Genomic DNA, 20,996 nt, shown 5'->3' with positions numbered 1-20,996 from the left:
TTAACAACTATGTACTTTAATCGTCAACATTCATAATTGCACAGAGTATCACAGATCACTTAAATAATACATGTCAGTTAATCTAATGAAGAAACTAGTCATGCAGAACATTCAGAGCAATACCGTGAGCGTGTAAAAACTGTCTGCGAGTGACACTTAACACAAAAAGTACAGAATGAGAGCAGGTCTTTGAGGAGCAGTTATATAAAACCCCTACCAACAGGCAAAGCACTATGGAGAGACACACGTCAGTACAGTCAACCTGCCAGGTCTCTCCAGTAAACGCACAGCAACTCTAATAGGATCGGCTACACCGACTGTGCACACACACACACAGCCATTTCAAACGCTCTAGTGTTGTGTGGTGATGGGAATGCAGAATAGGAACAAAAGGGGCTACCACTCACTTGTAAAACTGAATCCAGTGGGGGAAATCTAGACTCCTGACTAGTCGACTTGAAAATGGAATAAACAGAACTCTGTCACAGAGAAAAAAAATTTCTTAAAAATGTATATGTGTCCAAAATGGCTGAAAATCTTGTCCATGCTAGGGGAAAGTTGAATGTGGAAAAATTTGCATTAAAAAAAATCAATGCTGTAAAGAAAATAAAAAGCCAGAGCATTTTGGCATTAGCAAAAGGCTGAACTTAGTTCTCAGGCAATAAATTTATGGGGAAACATGACAGGCTCCTCATTAAAGCTTTGTGTACGTTGGCTGAATTTTATACAAGATTCTTGAATCTTATGGAAAATTGGGCACGGCCTGACATCTGAACAATGTCCCTGGTTTGTTTGATTTCTAAAGCATCGGAAAATGTTGCACTTTGGAAATCAAGTAGAGAAGAATAAACACACTAAAATAGAACTGGGCTGAATCTGAAAGTTATTTTTCCATATGTCTCTATAAGATATTTATTACCTTTATTTCTCCTACAAATACAGCTTCCCATGCTGGAAATACTGTGATACCTTTTTTTTGGTGGTGAGAAAAAGAGTCCTGTTAAGACAAATCTTCCCCAGCAGCAATAACCACCTAAGGATAGGCAATTTTCAGCTGGCTTTTCAGAGGCTGGTTGCCATGACAAAGAGCACAATTTATTCCTCAGTCCCTTATCACAACTACAGATCACAGACCATAAAAATTAACAAGCCTCTTTTTCCTTTTCCTGATGATTTCAGAGTTCCTCATCCTTACCTGAGGTCTTTTGTTCCCCCAATTAAATGGAATGAATGTCAGTCATCTAGCAATTCAATTAATGCCGATTCAAAATTCTGGCCAAACAAGAATCTATAATCACAACCTCCTAATCACAGCTCAGTCATGAGAATGAAAAGTAAGCAGGAAATTGCACTAATTACTCAATTAGACTAATACTGTATTTCTAAGCAAGGATTTCAGGGGTTGTCAGCTCTGACAAAGGGCTGTGGAGTCATCCTCACCTTGTGTGCTGGTGGTGACCCAACCAAAGCCAGTGTTTTCAAGGGGCCATGATTTCTACCCATCTAATATGAATATGCCTGAGCTGGATAATGGAAATTTACAACTAATAAACCAACCACAAATGAGGGGCGACTCCAGGGGGCTTCAATGAATGGCTCTCAACCCAGCCCTGTACAGTGGATAGGGCTTTCCCATGAGGGTGGCTGAGCACACATCATCACCTGTGCTGGCCCCAGAACATCTCGTGAGGGGGAGCTTCGCACACATGTGAGAGCGGCTACTAAGTCTTAACTCAGTAATGCTTACAGGTATCGGCTTCCAAACTCAAGACAGAACGTGCATCGGGTGGGTGCTGGGCAAAAAGCTCCTCAGCCAGCGGGTCCACACCTGATGGAGACCCTGGTGGCGGCTCTGAATCATCTGCACCCCCAGGGGCAGCTTCTCAGGCTGCAAAGCCTACCTAGAGAACCTTCGTGAAACCAAGAACACTGAGTGAAAAAGAACTGGCTGGGAAGGACACACAGATGTGCCTGAAGTAGTTACAAAACAATGCAGGACACAGACCAAAACAAACTCGACCTTATTTTTTAAAAAATGAAAGCCTAAAAAAATTAAGACTTTTTTCCTACTCAGTTTCAGAGACTTAAATATTCTGTAAACAACAGGGAGGACACTAGAGCCTGTCATGCCTCTGGTTTTTGTAAAAATCCTTCCCAAGCTGGATGTGGGAAAGGAGTTGGAGATAGGAAGAGGGCCTGGCACACATGCTGAGGTCTTTGCAGCAGTTTCTGAAATGACCAACTTGGGAACTGCTCGGGGTTCCAAAAGGAGAGAAAACATTTATTTGACTAAGGCAGACAAGGTCCTTTACTTCCAGGGTTTGCCTTGCAGGTGGCCACTGCCCAGTGAGCGGGGATTCTGGTGGCTGGCAGGGCCCCCGGCAGGCAGGTTCTGACCACTGCGGGTGCCTGGAACCTTGGCATCTCTTCCAGAAGCGTTAGCTTGGCTCAGCCGGCCTGGAGGAAGCAAGAAAGCAGGGAGCAGAGCTGCAAAAATGATTGCAGAGACAATCTGCCAAGTATACTTTTAAACTAATGAAGTCTTATGCTACACACCACTTTTAAGCTAATGAAGTTCTGTTCAGCATCTTCTTTAGGTTAAAACTTACTCTTGAGCCTTGAGATCAATTAGAAGGTGGGGAAGAGGGTAGGGATGAAAGGAAACCCAGATTATTGTTCTTTCCTTCCTCTCCACTGTCCCAACCAACCTCGCCTATTCGTCATTCCTTCTCACTAGAGAAGGAACAGGAACGACTAGAGGAGAAAGAGAAAGCACTGTGTCAAAGGAAAGGCTGGAAGTGTAAGAAGCAGCAGCAGAAGGAAGCAAAGTTTTCCAAGAAGGAATCAAGGGCTTCCCCGGTGGCTCACTGGTAAATAATCCACTGGCCAATGCAGGAGACATGGGTTCAGTCCCTGGGTTGGGAAGACCTTCCTGGAGAAGGGAATGGCAACCCACTCCAGTATTCTTGCTTGGAAAATCCCATGGACAGACGAGCCTGGCAGGCTATAGTCCTTGGGATGGCAAAAGAGTCAGACACGACTTAGCGACTAAACAATGGTAATGATGAGGGGAAAGATGGAATGCTTTGTATTCCAAGAAGGAATCTGAATGCTTTAGCTTAGCCTCTCAGCTCCTCCTAAGATACCCACTTTATTTGACTGAAAACTTTTCTTTCAGTTGTCTGTGTGCAATGCCTGATTCTTGCCATCATCTGGGAGCACCTCCGCTCACTCATTTCCCTTCTCCTCACATAGCACCTGCATATTTCCCTCCCCCCTGCAAATATTTTAAGAATCTGAATATAAGAGATCAAGCTTCTCATATGATGAGGTTGATGTTCAAAGCTGTAAATCTCAAGTTCTACAGAAACATTATTTCCAAAGGTCAAAATATCTTACTAGGATTGTCTGCAGGACCCTGGTCCTCTTCCAGGTAATATTCTATCTTCTTTAGGTCTTCCGGGGTAAATCTCCATTTATTTTCAGCTGGTAGGGGCGGCACTTTGGGACTGGATCGTTTTCGGGCAGAACCAGGAGGAAGGGCCTGCTGGCAAGATGCTGGCAGGGAACCTGTAATCAGTCCTTCTGGGAATTTCTGAGCTAAGACTTTTAGACCTGGGTATGGAAGATCATCAGAAAAAGCACTGTTAGCATGGTAAGGCCAAGGCAAACCTGGAAAGGAGCCCACGTGTCTCCTCAACACAAGGACGGGAAATCTTTCTTAATTGCTTCACCATTAAGTAAATTATACCAGAAAATGTCCGTTGTTATGTGGGATTCTGAGAATTCCACCAGAAATTGCTTTGCTCAAGTCTTCAGCATTAAGGCTTTCTTACAGAACCATAAAGCAACATCATTCTTTCAGGAATTAGAAACATGTGCTGATTGAGGTAAGGGAAGTTTCACATATCCTGACTCCCTTCCGCCAGCATGTTTTTTTTCTATTTCCAGAATACTGAATTCTGAGCTCTGCAGGGGAGGGGAGGGGGGAAACTCTAGGAGTGAAGCAGAAGGAGTGTGAGTCCAAGTATTTGCCTTTTAAGTCCTAAGCAGAACGTAGCCCCTCACCTCCAGAAAGCATGAAGAGGTTCTCAAATCCCCGCTCGCACATGGTGGTGGCCGCCTGGCTGGCCAGCCTCTCGTCGTCGTCATACAGGATGATGATCTTGCCGTGGGCATTTTTCTAACAGTCACATGAGTTAAGGTTTGACCACACTGAGCTAATGCTCCTAGACTATACAGAAATGCCGAAGGAAGGAAAGCAGTCAAGGTTTGCCTATCTTGAGTTCAGGGAGCACGGGATGACCCCTCTTCAGGGCATCCTGGATTTTTTTTCCTGTGCTGAAAACCAGCACAAGCTGGTATCCTTTTCTTGTGTGTGTGTGTACACATAACTCTCTCTCTCTCTCTATATATATATATCTCTCTCCAAGATGGCACTAGTTACATACTGTATACTCTTTGGCCCTTTCATCTGTACAGTCCTGGAGAGCAATTATTATAAACTCCATTTACAGATGAGGAAACATAAAAACTTGAGTGCCTGGTGTGTCCACTGCAGCCTTACTGAGAACGGTAAAAAAGTGGGAACCGCCTAAAAGTCCAGTCCTCCAGAGAAGAATGATTTAGTAAACTACAGTAAATCTTAAGATCAGATATTTTACTGCACCAAAAACAGAGTTTATACAGAGCTTGTGTTAGTGTGGGGAAATTCAAGTAATAGGAAGTGGGGGAAGCAACACACTAAATTATATATCTAAGTATGACTTCCACTTTGTTAAAAAGACTACATAGAAGACCGCCTGGAATAACATACACAAAAGATTCCCTAAGAGTTTCTTATGCAGTTGTGTGGTTATCGGGGATTTCAGTTTTCTTTTTTATATTTTTCAGTATTTAAATTTTCTATTTGTACAATTTTTATGAGCAAAGCAAACTAAAATTTTAAGAAGAAAAAAATTAAAATAGAAGGAAAAAATTCAATCCTTATATTTTACTTGGGGAAAATGAAAAAAAAAAAAAAGCTTTCTGGGGAAAAAAATGTCTTAGGACTAACTGTCAATAGATCCTAACTGTTAATCTAACGTTTCTTGTCCAACTGCAGGATGGACTAGAAAGCAGCCTCAGCAATAGCTAAAGATCCAAATTCTAAAATATGCTAAGTTAGCTAAATAATATCGGTAATAAATTTGATTCTTACAATTCTTATACCACCCAACTCCTTAAAGTGCAACAAAGGATACATACTCAAGAATATCATTTGAGTAAGGGTTCATTGTTCTAGACAGAGTTGCAATTGGGTAACTGTAAGCTGCAAAGAGAAGAAAAAGCTTAGGAAGTTTGTAGTTCTCAGTACAACTCGGCTCCAATCCCTAGCTGGTTTAACATCTAAGAGTTAAACATATTTTCAAACTCACTAGTGATAAACCTAAATGCTTCTGTGAGAGAGAAGAGAACAGGACATAGTGAAGGACAGGAAGCATTCTGACATTTAGCCCTGGGCCCCTGATCCCTCTGAGAATTTCCCCAGCCTCTCTCAGAGCATGCGGTGGAGCCAACTCACAGGTTCCCGGAACCCCTCTGGCTAGCACTGTGCTGACCACGGGGTGTGGGTCGAGTCTGCCTGGGCTCAGGACCGGGCTCTGTTCTTGGGAGTGAGACACTGAAAAGCCTTTCTCTCTTACCTCCAACAATGTGGCACTGCTGGTAAGAGTCTCTATCTCGTACATCTAGCAGCAGGAAAGGGCAGTCGGGATAAGGTTTGTCTTTGGTATTGGGCTCTGTTTTCTTCACAAGCCCTTTGTCTAGATCCAGTTCCCCAACACCACTGATGACGCTGCAAGTGCAAAAGTAGGTCGGCAGACACTAGTCAGGGGTGGGTGGCTTAAAGGTCAAATGCATTTCTTCAGAATGGCGACAAGAGTGCTCAATGTCTTTTCAAAAAACACTTCAAAGGAAAAGGAAAATGGATATGGGCTCTCAGTTCTGTCTCTGAATGCAAGGTACTATGGATGGATTCTTATTCTATCACCCTGGACACCAAGGAAGGGATCCACTGTCCATACTCACCTTCAGAGAGTGCATGTTAGGTCATTAGCATGGCAGAGGGGGCAGAAACTGTAGGGCACATGCTGCCTCCAGCAACAAGGGCAGCATTCAGAGAAAGAAAGAGGCGAACAGTTAATCCAATGGAATTTTGATGAGTGTAAGAAAGCAGAGCAAAAGGAAAGAATAAGGTTGACCGGACAGGAAAACTGAAGACATTTCTATGTATATTATATGTAACATAAAGTAACAATGGTGTTTTAATATATTTCATATACTGTGACTTATCCAGTATGTCTTATCCTCAATGTCTTTAATAGTTATCTGTAGTCACTTAAATTTTTATGGGTTATGACGTTGAGGTTGAAGAGGCTTTTAGATTTTGTGGCATATGATAAGACGGTGGAAAAACTACGATTAAAATGAGGAAGGTTTGTTTCTGACCCATTTCTGAAGTCATAGAATTACCAAAATTGCTTGCCAGGTTAATATAGGCAAAATGTGGTACAAACATGAGTTGGAGAAAACATGTGTTATGAGCAAAATGCCAAGCAGTGAAATATCTGCACTGGGATAAGAAGATGATCACTCTTCTGGTAATATGGAGACACACATGCCAAACCACAGGCTGGTTGGTCTGTAGCAATAGCTCCTCTCCCATCACAGCAAGTCAAAGTCTGCCTTTAAATCCAATGAAAAGCTACAACTCTATGCCATATGGTGCATATTTTGTTGATCAAAGAAGAAAAAACTATGTCATATGAAACTACATCCTCACGGAAGCCTTGTTCGTCTATCTTGTTTTGAATGCAATTTTAGAGTCCCTGCACAGAAGTAGTCATGAAAATAACAGTAGTGCGATTGACAAGAGCAGTGCTGTCCCCAGTAGAACTAGCTTGTCTGGTAGACCTGTTTTACCAGTAGAAGAGATGGATACGTGCAGAACATTAGTACCATCTTATAACCGACAGTGAATACAGGTGAGGACGTGCTGCACCGTGAAACTGCCCCGTGCATTGGAGAGCTGACATCAAGGCTGCTTTCACTCTCCTTCGCACCTATTTAGTATCAGAGCACTATGTGTGGCACTCTGTTTTTCTTCTGATTCTAGACAGGGTAATTATAAGCTGCAGCAGACAGAAAAGGAGAGGGGGGGAATCATACTCTGAGTCAAAAGACAGTGGTTGTAAAACTGAGTCCTAATAGCAAACTTGCATATGTGAAAGCTCAGAAGAAAGGGGTTGAGGAGTGAAAATTAAAGCTCTCCTATCAATATATGCTTGCATTAACTAAGAATGCTGTGAAAAGATTCAGGAGGTGGCATTTATATATAGAGAAAATCAAATGGCTGGGATGAAAATGTGGGATTTCATGACACCAACCTGTTTCTAAGGTAATTAAATCATTGACATGGTACATAGATTAATGAAGGTAAAATGCAGTGAAAACATGAATCTGATAAGAGCACCTCTGAAGAGTTGAGCGGCTAAAGTCCCCGGCTCCCTCACTGTTTATGAACTGCACGGGGCTTGGCGACTGCTCCCCAGGGCTCCCATTCCCGTTGGTCTTGGCAGTGATTTCAGCATCAGGCTCTGAAGTTGCAGAATCATTGTCTAAAATGAATAAATAAATAAATTTAACCTCAGAATTTGTATTTACTTGTTAGGTAGTTCCACTGAAAGTAGGTGGAGAAAAGGAACTCATATGATCATTATTAAACTGTTCTCTAAGTTCTAACATACAGATTCTCAAACTGTAGTCTGTGGACCCCAGGAGTCCCAAAGACCCTTTTTCAGGGGATCTGAAAGGTGAAAACTATTTTCATAATACTACAATGTTATTTGTCTTTTTTATCATGCTGCGGTTTGCACTGAGGGTAACCATGGCAGTAACATTTTTTAAAAAGTCCCTGATAAAGTAGTAATCATAATTTTTATTAAATGTCCTCCTTAAATAACACATCTTTAAAATATTCTGTGTGATGAAATGGGAGAATCCACACACAACAAATTTGCTACATACTAACATCCCATTGGTGTTTCAAGGGAAAGTATGTGTGGGATTCGTGCTGCTTTTGCCTTGAACTCCACTTTTATGTGGAAGAAAAATTGACATGAAAACTATAGTTATTTAGGTTTGTGCATTTGGCATATATTTTCTAAAAGATGATCTAAGTGAATTTCTCATTTCAAGGAAAACAACCAATGGTATTTGTTGCAATGATTAAATTTTAAACAAAAATAGAATTTTGGAAACTATTTGCCACCAAGAGCTTGACTTCTTTACCATCTTAATGACTTTCCTGATAAGATGGGTGTTGAGGTTAATGTGACTTTTTGATATTGTGTAGTGAAATCTGTCAACATTTGGAAGATAACTCTTAACTCAGTGAAAGTAGTGAAAATGAAAGTCGCTCAGTTGTGTCCAACTCTTTGCAACCTCATGGACTATATAGTCCATGGAATTCTCCAAGCTAGAATACTAGAGTGGGTAGACTTTCCCTTCTCCAGGGGATCTTCTCAAACCAGGGATTGAACCCAGGTCTCCTGCATTGCAGGTGGATTCTTTACCAGCTGAGCCACAAGGGAAGCCCAAGAATACTGGAGTGGGTAGCCTATCCCTTCTCCAGGGGATCTTCCTGACCCAAGAATCGAACCGGGGTCTCCTGCATTGCAGGTGGATTCTTTACCAACTGAGCTATCAGGGAAGGCCTCATCAGTACTTTCCAAATGACCAATGAATGATGTTATAAAATTATGTATGAGTAAAAAATACATTCAGAGTTCAAAACAGACCAATGGGCTCAATGTAACAGGGTATGAAAAGTTCATTGATATGGTTTCAGATTCCACACTACAACCAACCTTTAAGAAGGTACCAGCTATCAAGTTTTGATGTAGTGTCAAAGAAAAATATTCATATTATATGAAAGGGCTATTAAAATGTTCTTCCTTTGTTCAATTAAGATCTGGGTGAGGCCAGATTTTCTTCAGGTTACTTCAGCCCAAAGAGTATATTGCAACAGACTGAATGCAGAAGGTATGAGATATTAGCTCTCTTCTGTTAAAACAGACATTAACATGACTTACAAAAAGTGTGAAACAATGTTATGCTTCATATATATTTTTGTTTTGGAAACACAGCTATTTTGCATAAAAATGTTATTTATGTTTGCAATGGGGTTAATATGATTATTTTTAAGGTAAATAGCAAATAAATATTCTTAAAATTCTATTTAAATTTTTAATATCACAAGTATTAATAGATATAATTCACAAAAACCAAAACTCTTTGAGGTCGTCAAAAATAAAGTGTAGAGGAAGACTAGTACCAAAAGGCTTGAGAATGTGCTGTTCTAACCAGTATAATGAGAGAATAAATAGAAATAGGAAGTGTAGTTATTAAAGAGAATATAAAATTTTAATTTGCATATAACATACCTAGAAACTTTAAGAGAATCCTATGAAAATAAGGAGAATATTCATAAATATGTTAGATTTTAAAATTAATCTAGATTGTAAGGTTAATTTAAAAAAATAAGCTATTTATAAAATAAATAAATACTGACAATCAAAATATTTTTTCTATATACCAGTAAGAAAATAACATGAAGAACATCTCATTTACGATAACAGCTAGTTACAAAATATACTGTCCTAGAAAATTAACCTATTAAAAAATGTAAAGGCCCTATAAAAACTGATAAGTGCTTTATAGGTCTTATAAAAATTTTACTTAGGGACATTAAAGAAGACCTGGATGAAGAGAGAGTGACATATTGTGCATGTTCCTGACTTAGTGATTAAAGTAAAGTGATGTTAATCCTTTCCTAATTTAATTTTCAGCCTTAAAACAAATCCCAATGGACTTTTTAAAAAAAAAAGCTTAAAAGGATTTTAAAGATGAGAAGAAAAAAGATATATGTATATGTAATTCGGAGAATCTGCCTTTTCAAGTAGTCACATATATTGAAAAGGTGAAGGATCAAAACAGTGCAGTAGAACAATGGAAAATTACAAAGAACACAGAAACAAATCCTAGGAGACAGATATATATATATAAATCTAATGTATGTTAAAGGTACAAAAACCAGTAGGTAAGAACTATTAAATAAATAGTGCTGGGATAATCTGCCAACTATTTTAAAAAAGCAACCTTAGATAACCTCTTCTTATTTTGGATTTTATGACTCTAAAGCACCAAAATGAAAATACATCAGGCTAACAGATTTAATCATAAAAAATGCAAACCTCAAATATGTCAAAAGTCAACACAAAGAAAATTAAAAATCACAAATTAGGGAAAAAATCCATGACATGTGTAAGTGAGAAAAGGTTAATATACTTAGTTCATTAATATTTTAAAACTAGCTCTTTAGTAGAAAAAAGATTGTATGCACAAAATAAAAATGCAATCAAGATAAAACTGTTAACATGGAAAGGAAGCCTTCTTTGCACTCCAGAACTGCAGGCCATCAGGCCCCTTCCCCCAAGGGAACTACCTTCAAATATTTGTCTCCTTCCCAAAATGAAACAACTACATATTTTACATATATTTATTTCTCCTCTTCTTACATATCCAGAAAGATGCTATTCATACTGCTCTACACTATGGTTTGTTGTTTACTTTTTTTTTAACTTAATAACATCAAGTAAAGATTTTTCTCATTTATTTTCAAGGCTATATTGGTTTCCAATGAATAAAGAGATCATAATCATTTAAAGATTTTACAAATCAGTAAGTAAAAGATGAACATTCCATTAGAAAAAAGCAAGAAAGGACATGTCCTCAAAAGAAGAAATATCTATGGCCACAAACACAGACATGTATGCCAAGGCTTGATCTCGTTTTCCGATAAATTAAAACTAAAACTATTATATACCGTTCTTCATCCATCAAACTGGGAAACATTTACAAAAGTGAGAACTATTCAGCACTGGCTAGGATGGGGAGAAATGGGTCTTCTTATTTGTTCGGTGGGAATACAAACAAGTAGAACCTTTCTGGAGATAATGTGGAATCAGCGCTGAGCATCTTAAAACGGTTCCACCCTTTGACCCTCTGCAGCAGTTTATCTTCAGGAAATAAGTCAGAACCATATAAAAATTTATGTATTTGCATTACAACATTCTCTCATAAAAATGAAAAATCAGAAAAACATTAATGGCCAACAATAGGAGAATAATTAAATAAATCATGGCATATCTAAAGGCTAGACATTATATGACAACACAGCCTTTACAATTGAGCTTTGAAATCTATTTAATAGCAAAGTTTTCATGATAAAATGTTCAATGATAACAGTATAATACAAAACTATATACGAAGAGTATGGATTTGGGTGGGGAAAATAGACCAAAATGTTAATAGGGTTTATTAGTTATTTTAATTTTCTTCTTTATATTTTTTTTAACAGGTTTTTGATTTTCTAGAAATATATTTTAAAGCAGGGAAAAATAAATATTATAAAAGGAGTTTTTTTATTCCTTCAAAAACAGCCAATGTGTATACAGATACAATCTGCTCTACAAGCATTACTGAGTGAGTTATTATTCTGTATAGAGCACTAAAAACACTAATATTACTCACACATTATGGTGTCCTACTTTACAAGAGCCTATTTTGCTCTGCAAATTTATCTCAGAAGAGAAAATTGCATGTGCCCATATGTCCTGGTGTTGCAATCTCGACAATGAATTAAAGGACAAAATCCAGGTACTTTATAATAACCAGGTTAAAACTGGGAGTACTCGTATGAGGAGACTCAATTATCTCTATTACAAAGAGCCCTTATTTCTCTGCAGTGTGAGAGGCATCCGTCAAAAGATAAATTCCTGCCTTTTTCAGATTCTCTTTATCCTCCCTAACAAAAACAAGCCCAGGGAAATGACAGTTGAGTTGTACAAACCCGGTGTTCAGTCTTCCTGAGAAACTTGTCTTGAAATCAGAAGTCAAATTCCTGGCCTACATCAACCTTAACAAAACACATCCCCCTTCAACAAGCAGCCGCACATTGACAGCTGAGGACTTCAGGATGAATAAAGACCTTTGCTCTGTGGATTCTTTTCATGACAGTACACCTAAGAGGCTTTCTTTTCAACTTGGTATTTAAGAAAGGAGATCTGGTGCCTATCTGTCTTGCTAGTCTTATCTCATAACCCTCACTCAGACCCCAGCCAGACTGGGTTATGTGATTCCCCAAACACGCTTGGACTTCTCCGTGCCTTTGCTCAGGCTGCTCCTCAGCCTGAGACAGTCTCACCCTTAACTTGCACCTGTTGAGATTCCAGGCCCTGGAGGCCATGGTATGCACGTGCACACATGTATTGGGGGGGAAAATAACAACAGAAAGACAAGGTTACTCATATGACAGAAATTCACATGACTCCATGTAAGCAGAGCTGTGTCTTTTTCATCTTCAGCTGTAGTCCCATAGCACCTAACTCTGTGGCCTGTACATATACAGAGAGCAGTAAAAATATTTGTTTAAAAAATTAATTAGTATATTAAACACATTTAAAACATTTAAGACTAAAAATGTTACAACCAGTAAACCAGACAGCTTTTTTTTTTTAAAGAAATAAGAATTAGCAAAGCAGCAGATAGCATTTCTCAGAGAGTCACAATCTAATTACAGACAGATACATCAAAGTCCCTGTGAACACAATAGCACAGGATCCCACAGTCAAATGGTCAACTTGTTATTTTCCCCAAATCCTCAATTCTCATTACCTTCTAGCCTTTGAATCTCCTCAGCTGTCACTTCCAGTGTTTGATCAGATAGGGACGCAACCTGGATGACCTGATAGAAAACAGAATGAAATGTGTAGATGTGTGTATGTTTGTCTTTAAACAGAGGCAATTCTGGTTTTAACAGAAGACGAGGAAATATCAATCAAAGATCTCCTGTTTTAAGAAACTGTCAGTGTTCCCAGTTGAAGACTAAATCTCAGGTCTTCTTACTTTGACGGCAGTAATTACATTACATTTTCTTCATTCCAGAAGAAAAAACTTGTTTAAAACATTACACAATAAACTCAAAAGACCAAAAGGATAATTTTGGACAAGAAACATAAATAAGGGTTTAAAACTGCCTTCATGTATATTCTAGTTTCAATATAACATGCTATTTCTTAAAAAGTGCATAACAGCATTGTATTAGAAATTATTCAGTGAAGAAATAAATGTAATTATGGATATATTGATTACAATGTTGTACACCCAATACATAGTTTTTAAAGTACTTTTCTGTTGTAGGAAGTGATAAATTAGGAGATTGTGATTAATATACACATACTACTATATATAAAATAGATAATTAACAAGGACCTACTGTATAGCACAGGGAACTCAATATTCCATAATAACTTATATGAGAAAAGGATCTGAAAAAGAATATATATACATATAATAACTGATTCACTGTGCTGTACACCTGAAACTAACACAACATTATAAATCAACTGTACTCCAATAAACATTTAAAAAATGGTACGTAAAATTCAAATTAAAAAATAAATAAATCACTTTTCACAACTTAGCTCATTAGACTAACATCCACCTTGAGTTGCATATCACTGGAACTTTTGTTTGGGGGCCAGAGAGACATTTTGTCCATAATTTTCAAATGAAAGAAGAAAGTGACTTTCCTAAAGTAACAAAATAGCCCATGGCAGAAAGACTTGGAAAAAAGAGTACAGTCATAGATGGGAGATTACCTGCTTTCCACAGAGAAATATGTCCAAGCAATAAAGAACCCAGAATTCTAGATTCTCATTATTAAGATAAATTGACAAGGAAAAGTAAAACTTAAACTACAAATTTGATGATTAAAAAGTAGAATTTATATTTTACTGTATAAAGTTCTTTTCAAAGAAAAAAAGTTTCATCCCAATTAGCCCTCTCATAGGTGAAATATAAAGAAGCAGAAGAAAACCCTCTGCAAACATTACTCAGAGTTGAATTTAGAAATACAGAAAGTAGCACAAATTAGATAGTCTTTACTCCAATGGAAGATCATTAAACTTACCAGCTGGGCAAAAGTTGTTACTTTTAGTCTCTTGAAAAGCTCATCTTTTTTGTATCTATAATCTGCAAAGCAGAACGGGACAAATATTTTTCCAGGTTTATTTTGCTTTCTTGGAGGTACTAATTCTTTCTAGTCATCAAGAAATTTCATCAAGAAATGTACCAAAAAATGGTATATTTTTCCAGTTATCTACATGTATTTCCTTGCATTACCTCACTTGATCCTCCTGATACCCTCAGAATTAAATGTGGCAGGTGTTATATCATTTTTGCTTTGGACAGGAGAAGCCTCCAGCTGAAATTCTAAGCTACCTTTTTGGGTCCAGCAATTTTACCTCTTCCCTTTATTTTTATTGGTCTACAATTATCCTTACTATGCTGTCTCTACTTTGACCTCATTGTATAGCATACATTTTTGTAAGTCCTTTAAATCCTTTTCAGAACAAGCAGGGGATAAATATCTGAATTTTACAAATGAGGACAAAGACCCAGAGAAGCTGAGGTGCCCTAGGTCAAAAGCTGGTAAGACATTTATACCCCAGTATTCTGTCTCTGTCCTAGAAAGAGAATAATTATTCCTGAGGTTACAAACTATGCTAGAAATGGAGGAAGACCTTTTTTTCCTGGAGTCAATACTGGGCACAAACTTATGATTGGTCCTGATAATCTCTTATATCAATTTTCCTTCAACTTTACTTCAATAAAAATCAACTTATTGCAGTTTTGCAATAGGAAAAAGTTCTGGAGATCTATTGTACGACAAAGTAAATATACTTAACAGTACTGAACTGTATACTGAAAAATTTATAATCAAAGATTTATGATGGTAAATCTTGTATTGTGGGTTTTTTTAAAAACCAAAATTAGAAAAAAAAGAAAAATCAACGGAAAACATCAATATTTATTCAATGCTATCTTTACAATTCTGAGACATAACTCAAACTTTTGCATTCGTTTGTTAAACAGTTAAGAAATACAGCCAAACTCACTTTATTATTTGTCCCATAGAGGCATGTTAAAAGCTGGCCTCCCTAAACTTTTCTGAAGAAGACTTGCCAATTCTGAAGAGTTTCCAGCATGGAACTCCTGCCCACCCCTACTCTTCACTCTTCTTCTAGTTTATATATTGACATCCTTGACTCCTTAAATACTACCTCATTATTTCAGAATTACTGAAGGTTAGCTGGATAATTACTCAAGTCTCATAAACAAAGAATCCTAGCAAAGGAAAGGCTTAAAGGTACTTAATATTATTTACTTGGTTATACTAATCATTCCCACGAACTTTCCAAAACACCAGCGCACACCAGATAGCTACTTTGGAGGATAATGTGAGCATGGTTTACCAAACACCTTGAAGCTCAGAGTCGGGAAATGATAGGATCTTAAAAACATGCCTTCTCTAAGTACCTCAAGACTCTTTCTGATGAGGAACTAAAGCTTCTCTGTTCTAAAATGTCCTAAAGATAGCAATTTGGCTAAAAATTGATTTTTCTTTCTGGAAATTCTTAAAACAGTTTCTTCTAGATACAACAAGATAACAAACCCAGACGCAAAGTAGTTTCTAAAACACATCAGAATGCAGACCCGAATAAGCTGAGCAGAAGCTTTAGAAAGTGCAACTCAACTACAGTATTTCTCTCAGTTGCCATCAGCTTGCCCACCCAAAGTCATTTATGTAAATCAAAACGGCAATAAGTCAGCCAATGAAAATAGTCAATAGCTTTAAAAGGAGTTTGCACTGTGGCATTTATCCATTGCTATTCTTTTGGTATAGTTAACATAGTTGGAAGTACTACTCTAGTTCTTCACATTCTATGTACAAAATACACACATTAAAATCCTCTTTATATAGAAATCACCTTAAATAAGAAAACAGGCACTGCTGTTTTCTAATGATCGGCATTTCCAGCATCCTCTCATACGCACTAGAAATTGCACTGCACGTTTGAACCTGAACTCTACATACCTGGTTCTGGTTTAGAAGGACAGCCATCATGAGGACTTTCTGACATTATTACTCAGATAAAAGATTAAGCTAGACGCTTTACAGTAAGTCTTAAATTTTATAAAAAGGATAACTTGGAAAGCTCTGTCAGTCTGTCCCTGCAAGGGCGAACAGAGCTTTAAGAATGGAGCTTCTGCTACTGTAGCTTCTCCCGGACTCTATAATGGAGACAAACAATCCTAGTTTCAGATATGTTATCAAGTGTTGCCTCTCCGGTAAGTCTGGAGTCTAAGTGTGTCTCTCTCGAGTTACTGGAAGGACAGAGACCTAACTATCTAGGATGCTTCACACCGGGTCCAACCAGTGTCATCTAACCACCAGAAGCCAAGAATGGGCTTTGTGAATGGTCAATAGACACAGGGTGTCTATTTTCCCCAGGCAGAGTTGAAAGAATATTCAGATCACAAAGGAATTCTGCGTTTTCAGGGTTCTGTTAAAACGCGTTATTAGCAAAGGGAAGTTGGGCTCACAGTGGAAGACAAATCAAAGGAAGTAACAGGACAAGGTTTGTGATTTCACAGAAAGACATGGCATCTAAGGTAATCTGAGAAAAGAGATGGGTTTAGGGTGTCACAAAACAAGGCAACATTCTCTCCTCCTTCTGACCCAAAAGAACACCTACAACAGAAGATGGGAAAAGAGAAGGAAATATTTTCCAAGATGTAGATCCCAAACCAGAATCTGAAGTAATTCTAGCTGGAGAATCAGCACAAAGTGTGTGAAACAAGGTGAGTGGAACCTCCTGTCTTACTAAAAGGAAGCCCACAACTTCTGAAGAGGGAAGGTGAAGTACGCATTTTCAAGGACTCTAACCCACAGGTATTTCTTTTGGGAGATAAGCTCCATTTAAAGTTGATATATCACAGAAACCACATTGTGCTTTTATGAGGAATATTTTAAACAGGGTTTCAGCAAGCTGGGTGGCATGGGACAATTTTTATATGGGACAAATTTTGGTGTGGATGGGTGAGTTTACACTCAGCTACCTATGCTTAGGCGGTGAAAAAGGCTACAAACCAGAACAGAAGCAGGCCAGTTGAATTTTGCGCCCAGTGGATGAATTAAGGATGACAACAATAAAGTTTAGGTGAGTAAACAAGATTTTTTTCATAGTTTAAAAATTTAATATACACATATGTATGAATGTAAAGTGGAATATTTTGCAGATACATAACATTTTAAATATATAGCATAAATGTATAAAGTATAAAATATATAAGAAAAAAGGATACTGTGATATTACACATTAAAAAACAAATGTCTATAGCATCAGTCCTTATAGCTGAATGTAGCAAATAACAGATTCAGCACGGAGCTGCTCCTGCTGCTGCTGCTGCTAAGTCGCTTCAGTCGTGTCTGACTCTGTGCAACCCCATAGACGGCAGCCCACCAGGCTCCCCCGTCCCTGGGATTCTCCAGGCAAGAACACTGGAGTGGGTTGCCATTTCCTTCTCCAATGCATGAAAGTGAAAAGTGAAAGTGAAGTCACTCAGCCGTGTCGGACTCTTAGCAACCCCATGGACTGCAGTCTACCAGGCTCCTCTGTCCACGGATTTTCCAGGCAGGAGTACTGGAGTGGGGTGCCATCGCCTTCTCCAGGAGCTGTTCCTGACTCCATGTCTATTGTCTGGGGTTTCTCAATACTGCAGCAATTCAAAAGGAACAGGAACATTATCATTGAAATTAAAAGTCCTGCTATGTATGTAAAAACAAAAGTTCTGGTGAATTCTGGATTTGTAGTATTTTCTTCTCAGAAGGTATATTCTGCCAGAGCCAGGTCCTGAACTGCTACCAATCAGAGCACCTCTCTGCTCAATACTGCCCTAGCACTGGGTTCTCCTACTGAAGCTATGAGCAAATCCATCTAAGAAAACAGATGTCCCTGCTTCTCTGATTCTGGCCATGATGTGTACATTTTACATCTGTTTTGGACACAGATTGAAAAATTATAATTTTGTGCAAGCGCAATGCACTCAGTGACTAGAAGCATATCTTTGCCAAAGATTAGTTTTTTAAAAGGATGTGTATGAAATATGATTTTTAATTAAAAGAAAGCTGACTGCAATGAATTTATAATGCATAACACTACTTTAAGAATAAGCTCTTTCTCACACCTCTCTTTCGTGAATACTGTCGAATTTATACTGAAAAGAATGCTATGAAATAAGATATTATTACTCCTATCTCAGGTACAGAGAAAATAAGAAAATAGGAAAGATTAAGTACCTTGAATACAGATCATAAAGACTGCAGTGCAATGAAACTAGAAGCTGGGGTTCTCACTGCTTAGCTAGAGATTATTTCATATTCCAACATTAATATCTCCCATGGGATTTAAGGTGGGCAGAACTCAGACCCAAAGACCACAGCCTCAGCAGCTGACCCGATGGTACAGTGTTCCCCACATCCTTCAGGGCATCTGCCATGCTCACCTGACTCCCATAGCTTTGTATGTGAGTCACCTGTAGAGTATGGTTAGGATTGTTAATAACCAACTTCCAGAGCCACTATAGGGTTCCATTACCCCACACCATAAATAGTCTTACTCACTTTTTTTGATCTCTTCTAGCTTCTCAATGTATTTAGTCATACTGTTACCTAAAAAGAGAAGGATTTTAAATATGCTTTTAATGGAAGAAAATGACGTCTGAGCCTTCCCATCCTGTTTTTACAGAACTGCAGCAGACAAATGGATCAGACATAGTAAACAGTCTTTATACGGCATTGTTAAAAGATAAGGAATCCCGGGAAATGTTTTGGTCAAATGTGCTAAGCTGAGGTGCACACCCAATAAACATTAAGAAGTCCCCCCAGGCACTACAAATGATCGCTTTATGTAATTTCTTTTGTTTCTGAGTTAAGCCTTTCATCCTCCATTTATTTGCCCCATAAGCTTTTTTTGTGGGGAAGGTGTGCAGAGGAAGAGAAAGAAGCAACAACCTCTGAATGTCTAAAATGAGCTGCCGTGCCCGGCCAAGTAACCCTTTCCTTTTCACTGAATCTTTGTGGTTTCCTTCTCTTCCCTGAACTTGGTCTTCCACTATTCATGCTGATACTGCAGCCTGAACTAGACCACACAGTCTGTACACCAGTATTCACCATGGATTTGATTTGCTGAGAAATCACAGCAGATCCTCAGCACTGTGGGGAGTCCCCCACCCTCATGTTTTATGGCCTGGTTCTATAACACTAGGTTCTAGCCAAGGTGGTTTGGAGAGTTTTCATGCATTAAAACTGGGCCAGGATCCTTATGGTTTCCAAATGAACTAAAGTCTGGTTCTCAAGCCAGGGGCTATTATTTTTTACCGAGCATACTTCGATTTGATTCAATTCAGCACAGCAAGCTCTATCTGGCACCTAACATGTATAGCAAAAAAAAGGAAAACACTAAAAATACTTTTTCATTTCTAAAACTGTGCTCCTAACTTTTAAGTCTTGAGAGCAACTAGTCAGTTTCAGTCACAAACTTTGGGTAAAAGAAGTGCTCCCGATTAATGGTATGAACTTATGGTTTTCAGCACTGTTCTGAACTTTTCTTCATGTGTAGGTGACAAGCAGAGAAAAGAAAATTATTTCTCTGAAACCCAAAGCACATTTTCAAAAAACAACTTAACATCACTTGTTATTATTAAATCTATACCATCATGGAATAAAATTTCACTGAGTTAGAACATTCTTTTTTCATCTGGCAACACACAGTCCCCAGATCAGAACCGAAGAGCAGGACTGATTCAGTGCAGTCCTGGACCCAGACCGTATCCTTCCAGAAGCTCAGAGACGTGACAGTAGTAGGGCTGCTCAGAAGGCCTGAGGCTTCTCAAGACAGACACTGAGAACACCTCAGAAGAGATCCAAAAAGGCCCAAAGCCCAAGGCTGGAATCAAATATGATCTTTTCTAGGTTCTTCAGGCTGGAATGAACCTGAGATGTTGACCAGATCTCCACAGTGGAAACCATGAATCCTTCCCAGACTCACAGCCTCTCCTGTGCAAGTCTGCACTTGGGCGGGAACTCAACTGGTCAGTACTTGGGTTAGAAGACAGGGCAAATGGCATGCTCCTCACTGTCCCACAGGCTTACTCTTAAACGACTTTATAGGAGCTTCTGGTTGCACATTCCTAGGCCCCTTTCAATGCCAGGCTGTTGACGTGGCAGTTAGTTTCTTTTCACTGGAGAAGCAAGCTTCAGGTCTCCTTCCAGAATTGCCGAAAAACTGAGGTACAAAAAGGTCCACTGACTTGTCCGGAGACAGCAAGTTAGTAACTAAATCGAGATTAGTATTCCCAACCTCCTGGTTTCTAACATGGCTCACAGAAACACACTGCTTCTCTAGCTGTGCTGTTTTAAAAACATGATTTCACTGTGAGGTAAATACGTAGGAAGTGTTACTTTCTTCATAGTAGCAGGTGGGAACCATTTCATGCTCTCAAATTCCCTGAGGCATGCTATGCATGGGAAACAATAGCCAACCTTATCAGATAGTCTTTATTATTAAAACACTGCATTTCCAGTCTATAGCAGTTTCCACTAACAATGTGTCTAAAATCCATTTCTCAGTCAGTTAACAACATGTTCAGAATATTTACACAGCACTTCATCTTGTACCAGCAGAGCCTCACAATGACCCTGTGAGGTATGTTTTCATTCCTACTGATTATTTTTTCCACTAAAGGAGAAGGCAGATACAAAGTCTTTTGCAGAGGTGTACAAATACTTGGCAAAATTAGGAATAAATCTAAGAGTGCTATTGATAAGAAGCTTTTTTCATTATGGCTATTCATTCTCTCCTGTAGGGGGGAAATAAAAGAAAACAGAAGATTTCTGCATTGCTTCAATTGGAGAAATGACTAATCAACACAAGAGAAATCCCTAAAAATGATTTTAGAAAGTACGAAAAGTAGTATTTTTACCCCAC

The 20,996-nt window shown here is 38.6% G+C and overlaps 1 protein-coding gene across 5 annotated transcripts in view; it reads right to left on the bottom strand.

Annotated features, from left to right (window-relative positions):
• The window catches only part of CEP41 (centrosomal protein 41), a 50,226-nt gene continuing 29,230 nt past the window's right edge, over positions 1-20,996 (bottom strand). For 3 of the 5 annotated variants that reach the window (XM_027538981.1, XM_027538984.1, XM_027538985.1), the window contains 9 exons: positions 18,632-18,679; positions 14,075-14,136; positions 12,778-12,847; positions 7,514-7,658; positions 5,685-5,836; positions 5,244-5,311; positions 4,069-4,183; positions 3,400-3,615; positions 1-2,457 (listed from right to left, as the gene is read on the bottom strand). In XM_027538981.1, the coding sequence (XP_027394782.1) occupies positions 2,309-2,457; positions 3,400-3,615; positions 4,069-4,183; positions 5,244-5,311; positions 5,685-5,836; positions 7,514-7,658; positions 12,778-12,847; positions 14,075-14,136; positions 18,632-18,679 (1,025 nt within the window). In that variant the 3' untranslated portion in view covers positions 1-2,308. Of the gene's footprint in view, positions 2,458-3,399; positions 3,616-4,068; positions 4,184-5,243; positions 5,312-5,684; positions 5,837-7,513; positions 7,659-12,777; positions 12,848-14,074; positions 14,137-16,042; positions 16,232-18,631; positions 18,680-20,996 lie in introns of those variants that run through there. The other 2 variants (XM_027538983.1, XM_027538982.1) reach the window with 2 other exon arrangements.

This window comes from Bos indicus x Bos taurus, chromosome 4 (assembly GCF_003369695.1).
Source record: "Bos indicus x Bos taurus breed Angus x Brahman F1 hybrid chromosome 4, Bos_hybrid_MaternalHap_v2.0, whole genome shotgun sequence".
In the NCBI taxonomy this organism is placed as follows: Eukaryota; Metazoa; Chordata; class Mammalia; order Artiodactyla; family Bovidae; genus Bos; species Bos indicus x Bos taurus.
Note: the sequence above shows the minus strand (reverse complement) of the source record. Positions and strands in the feature narration are given on the sequence as shown.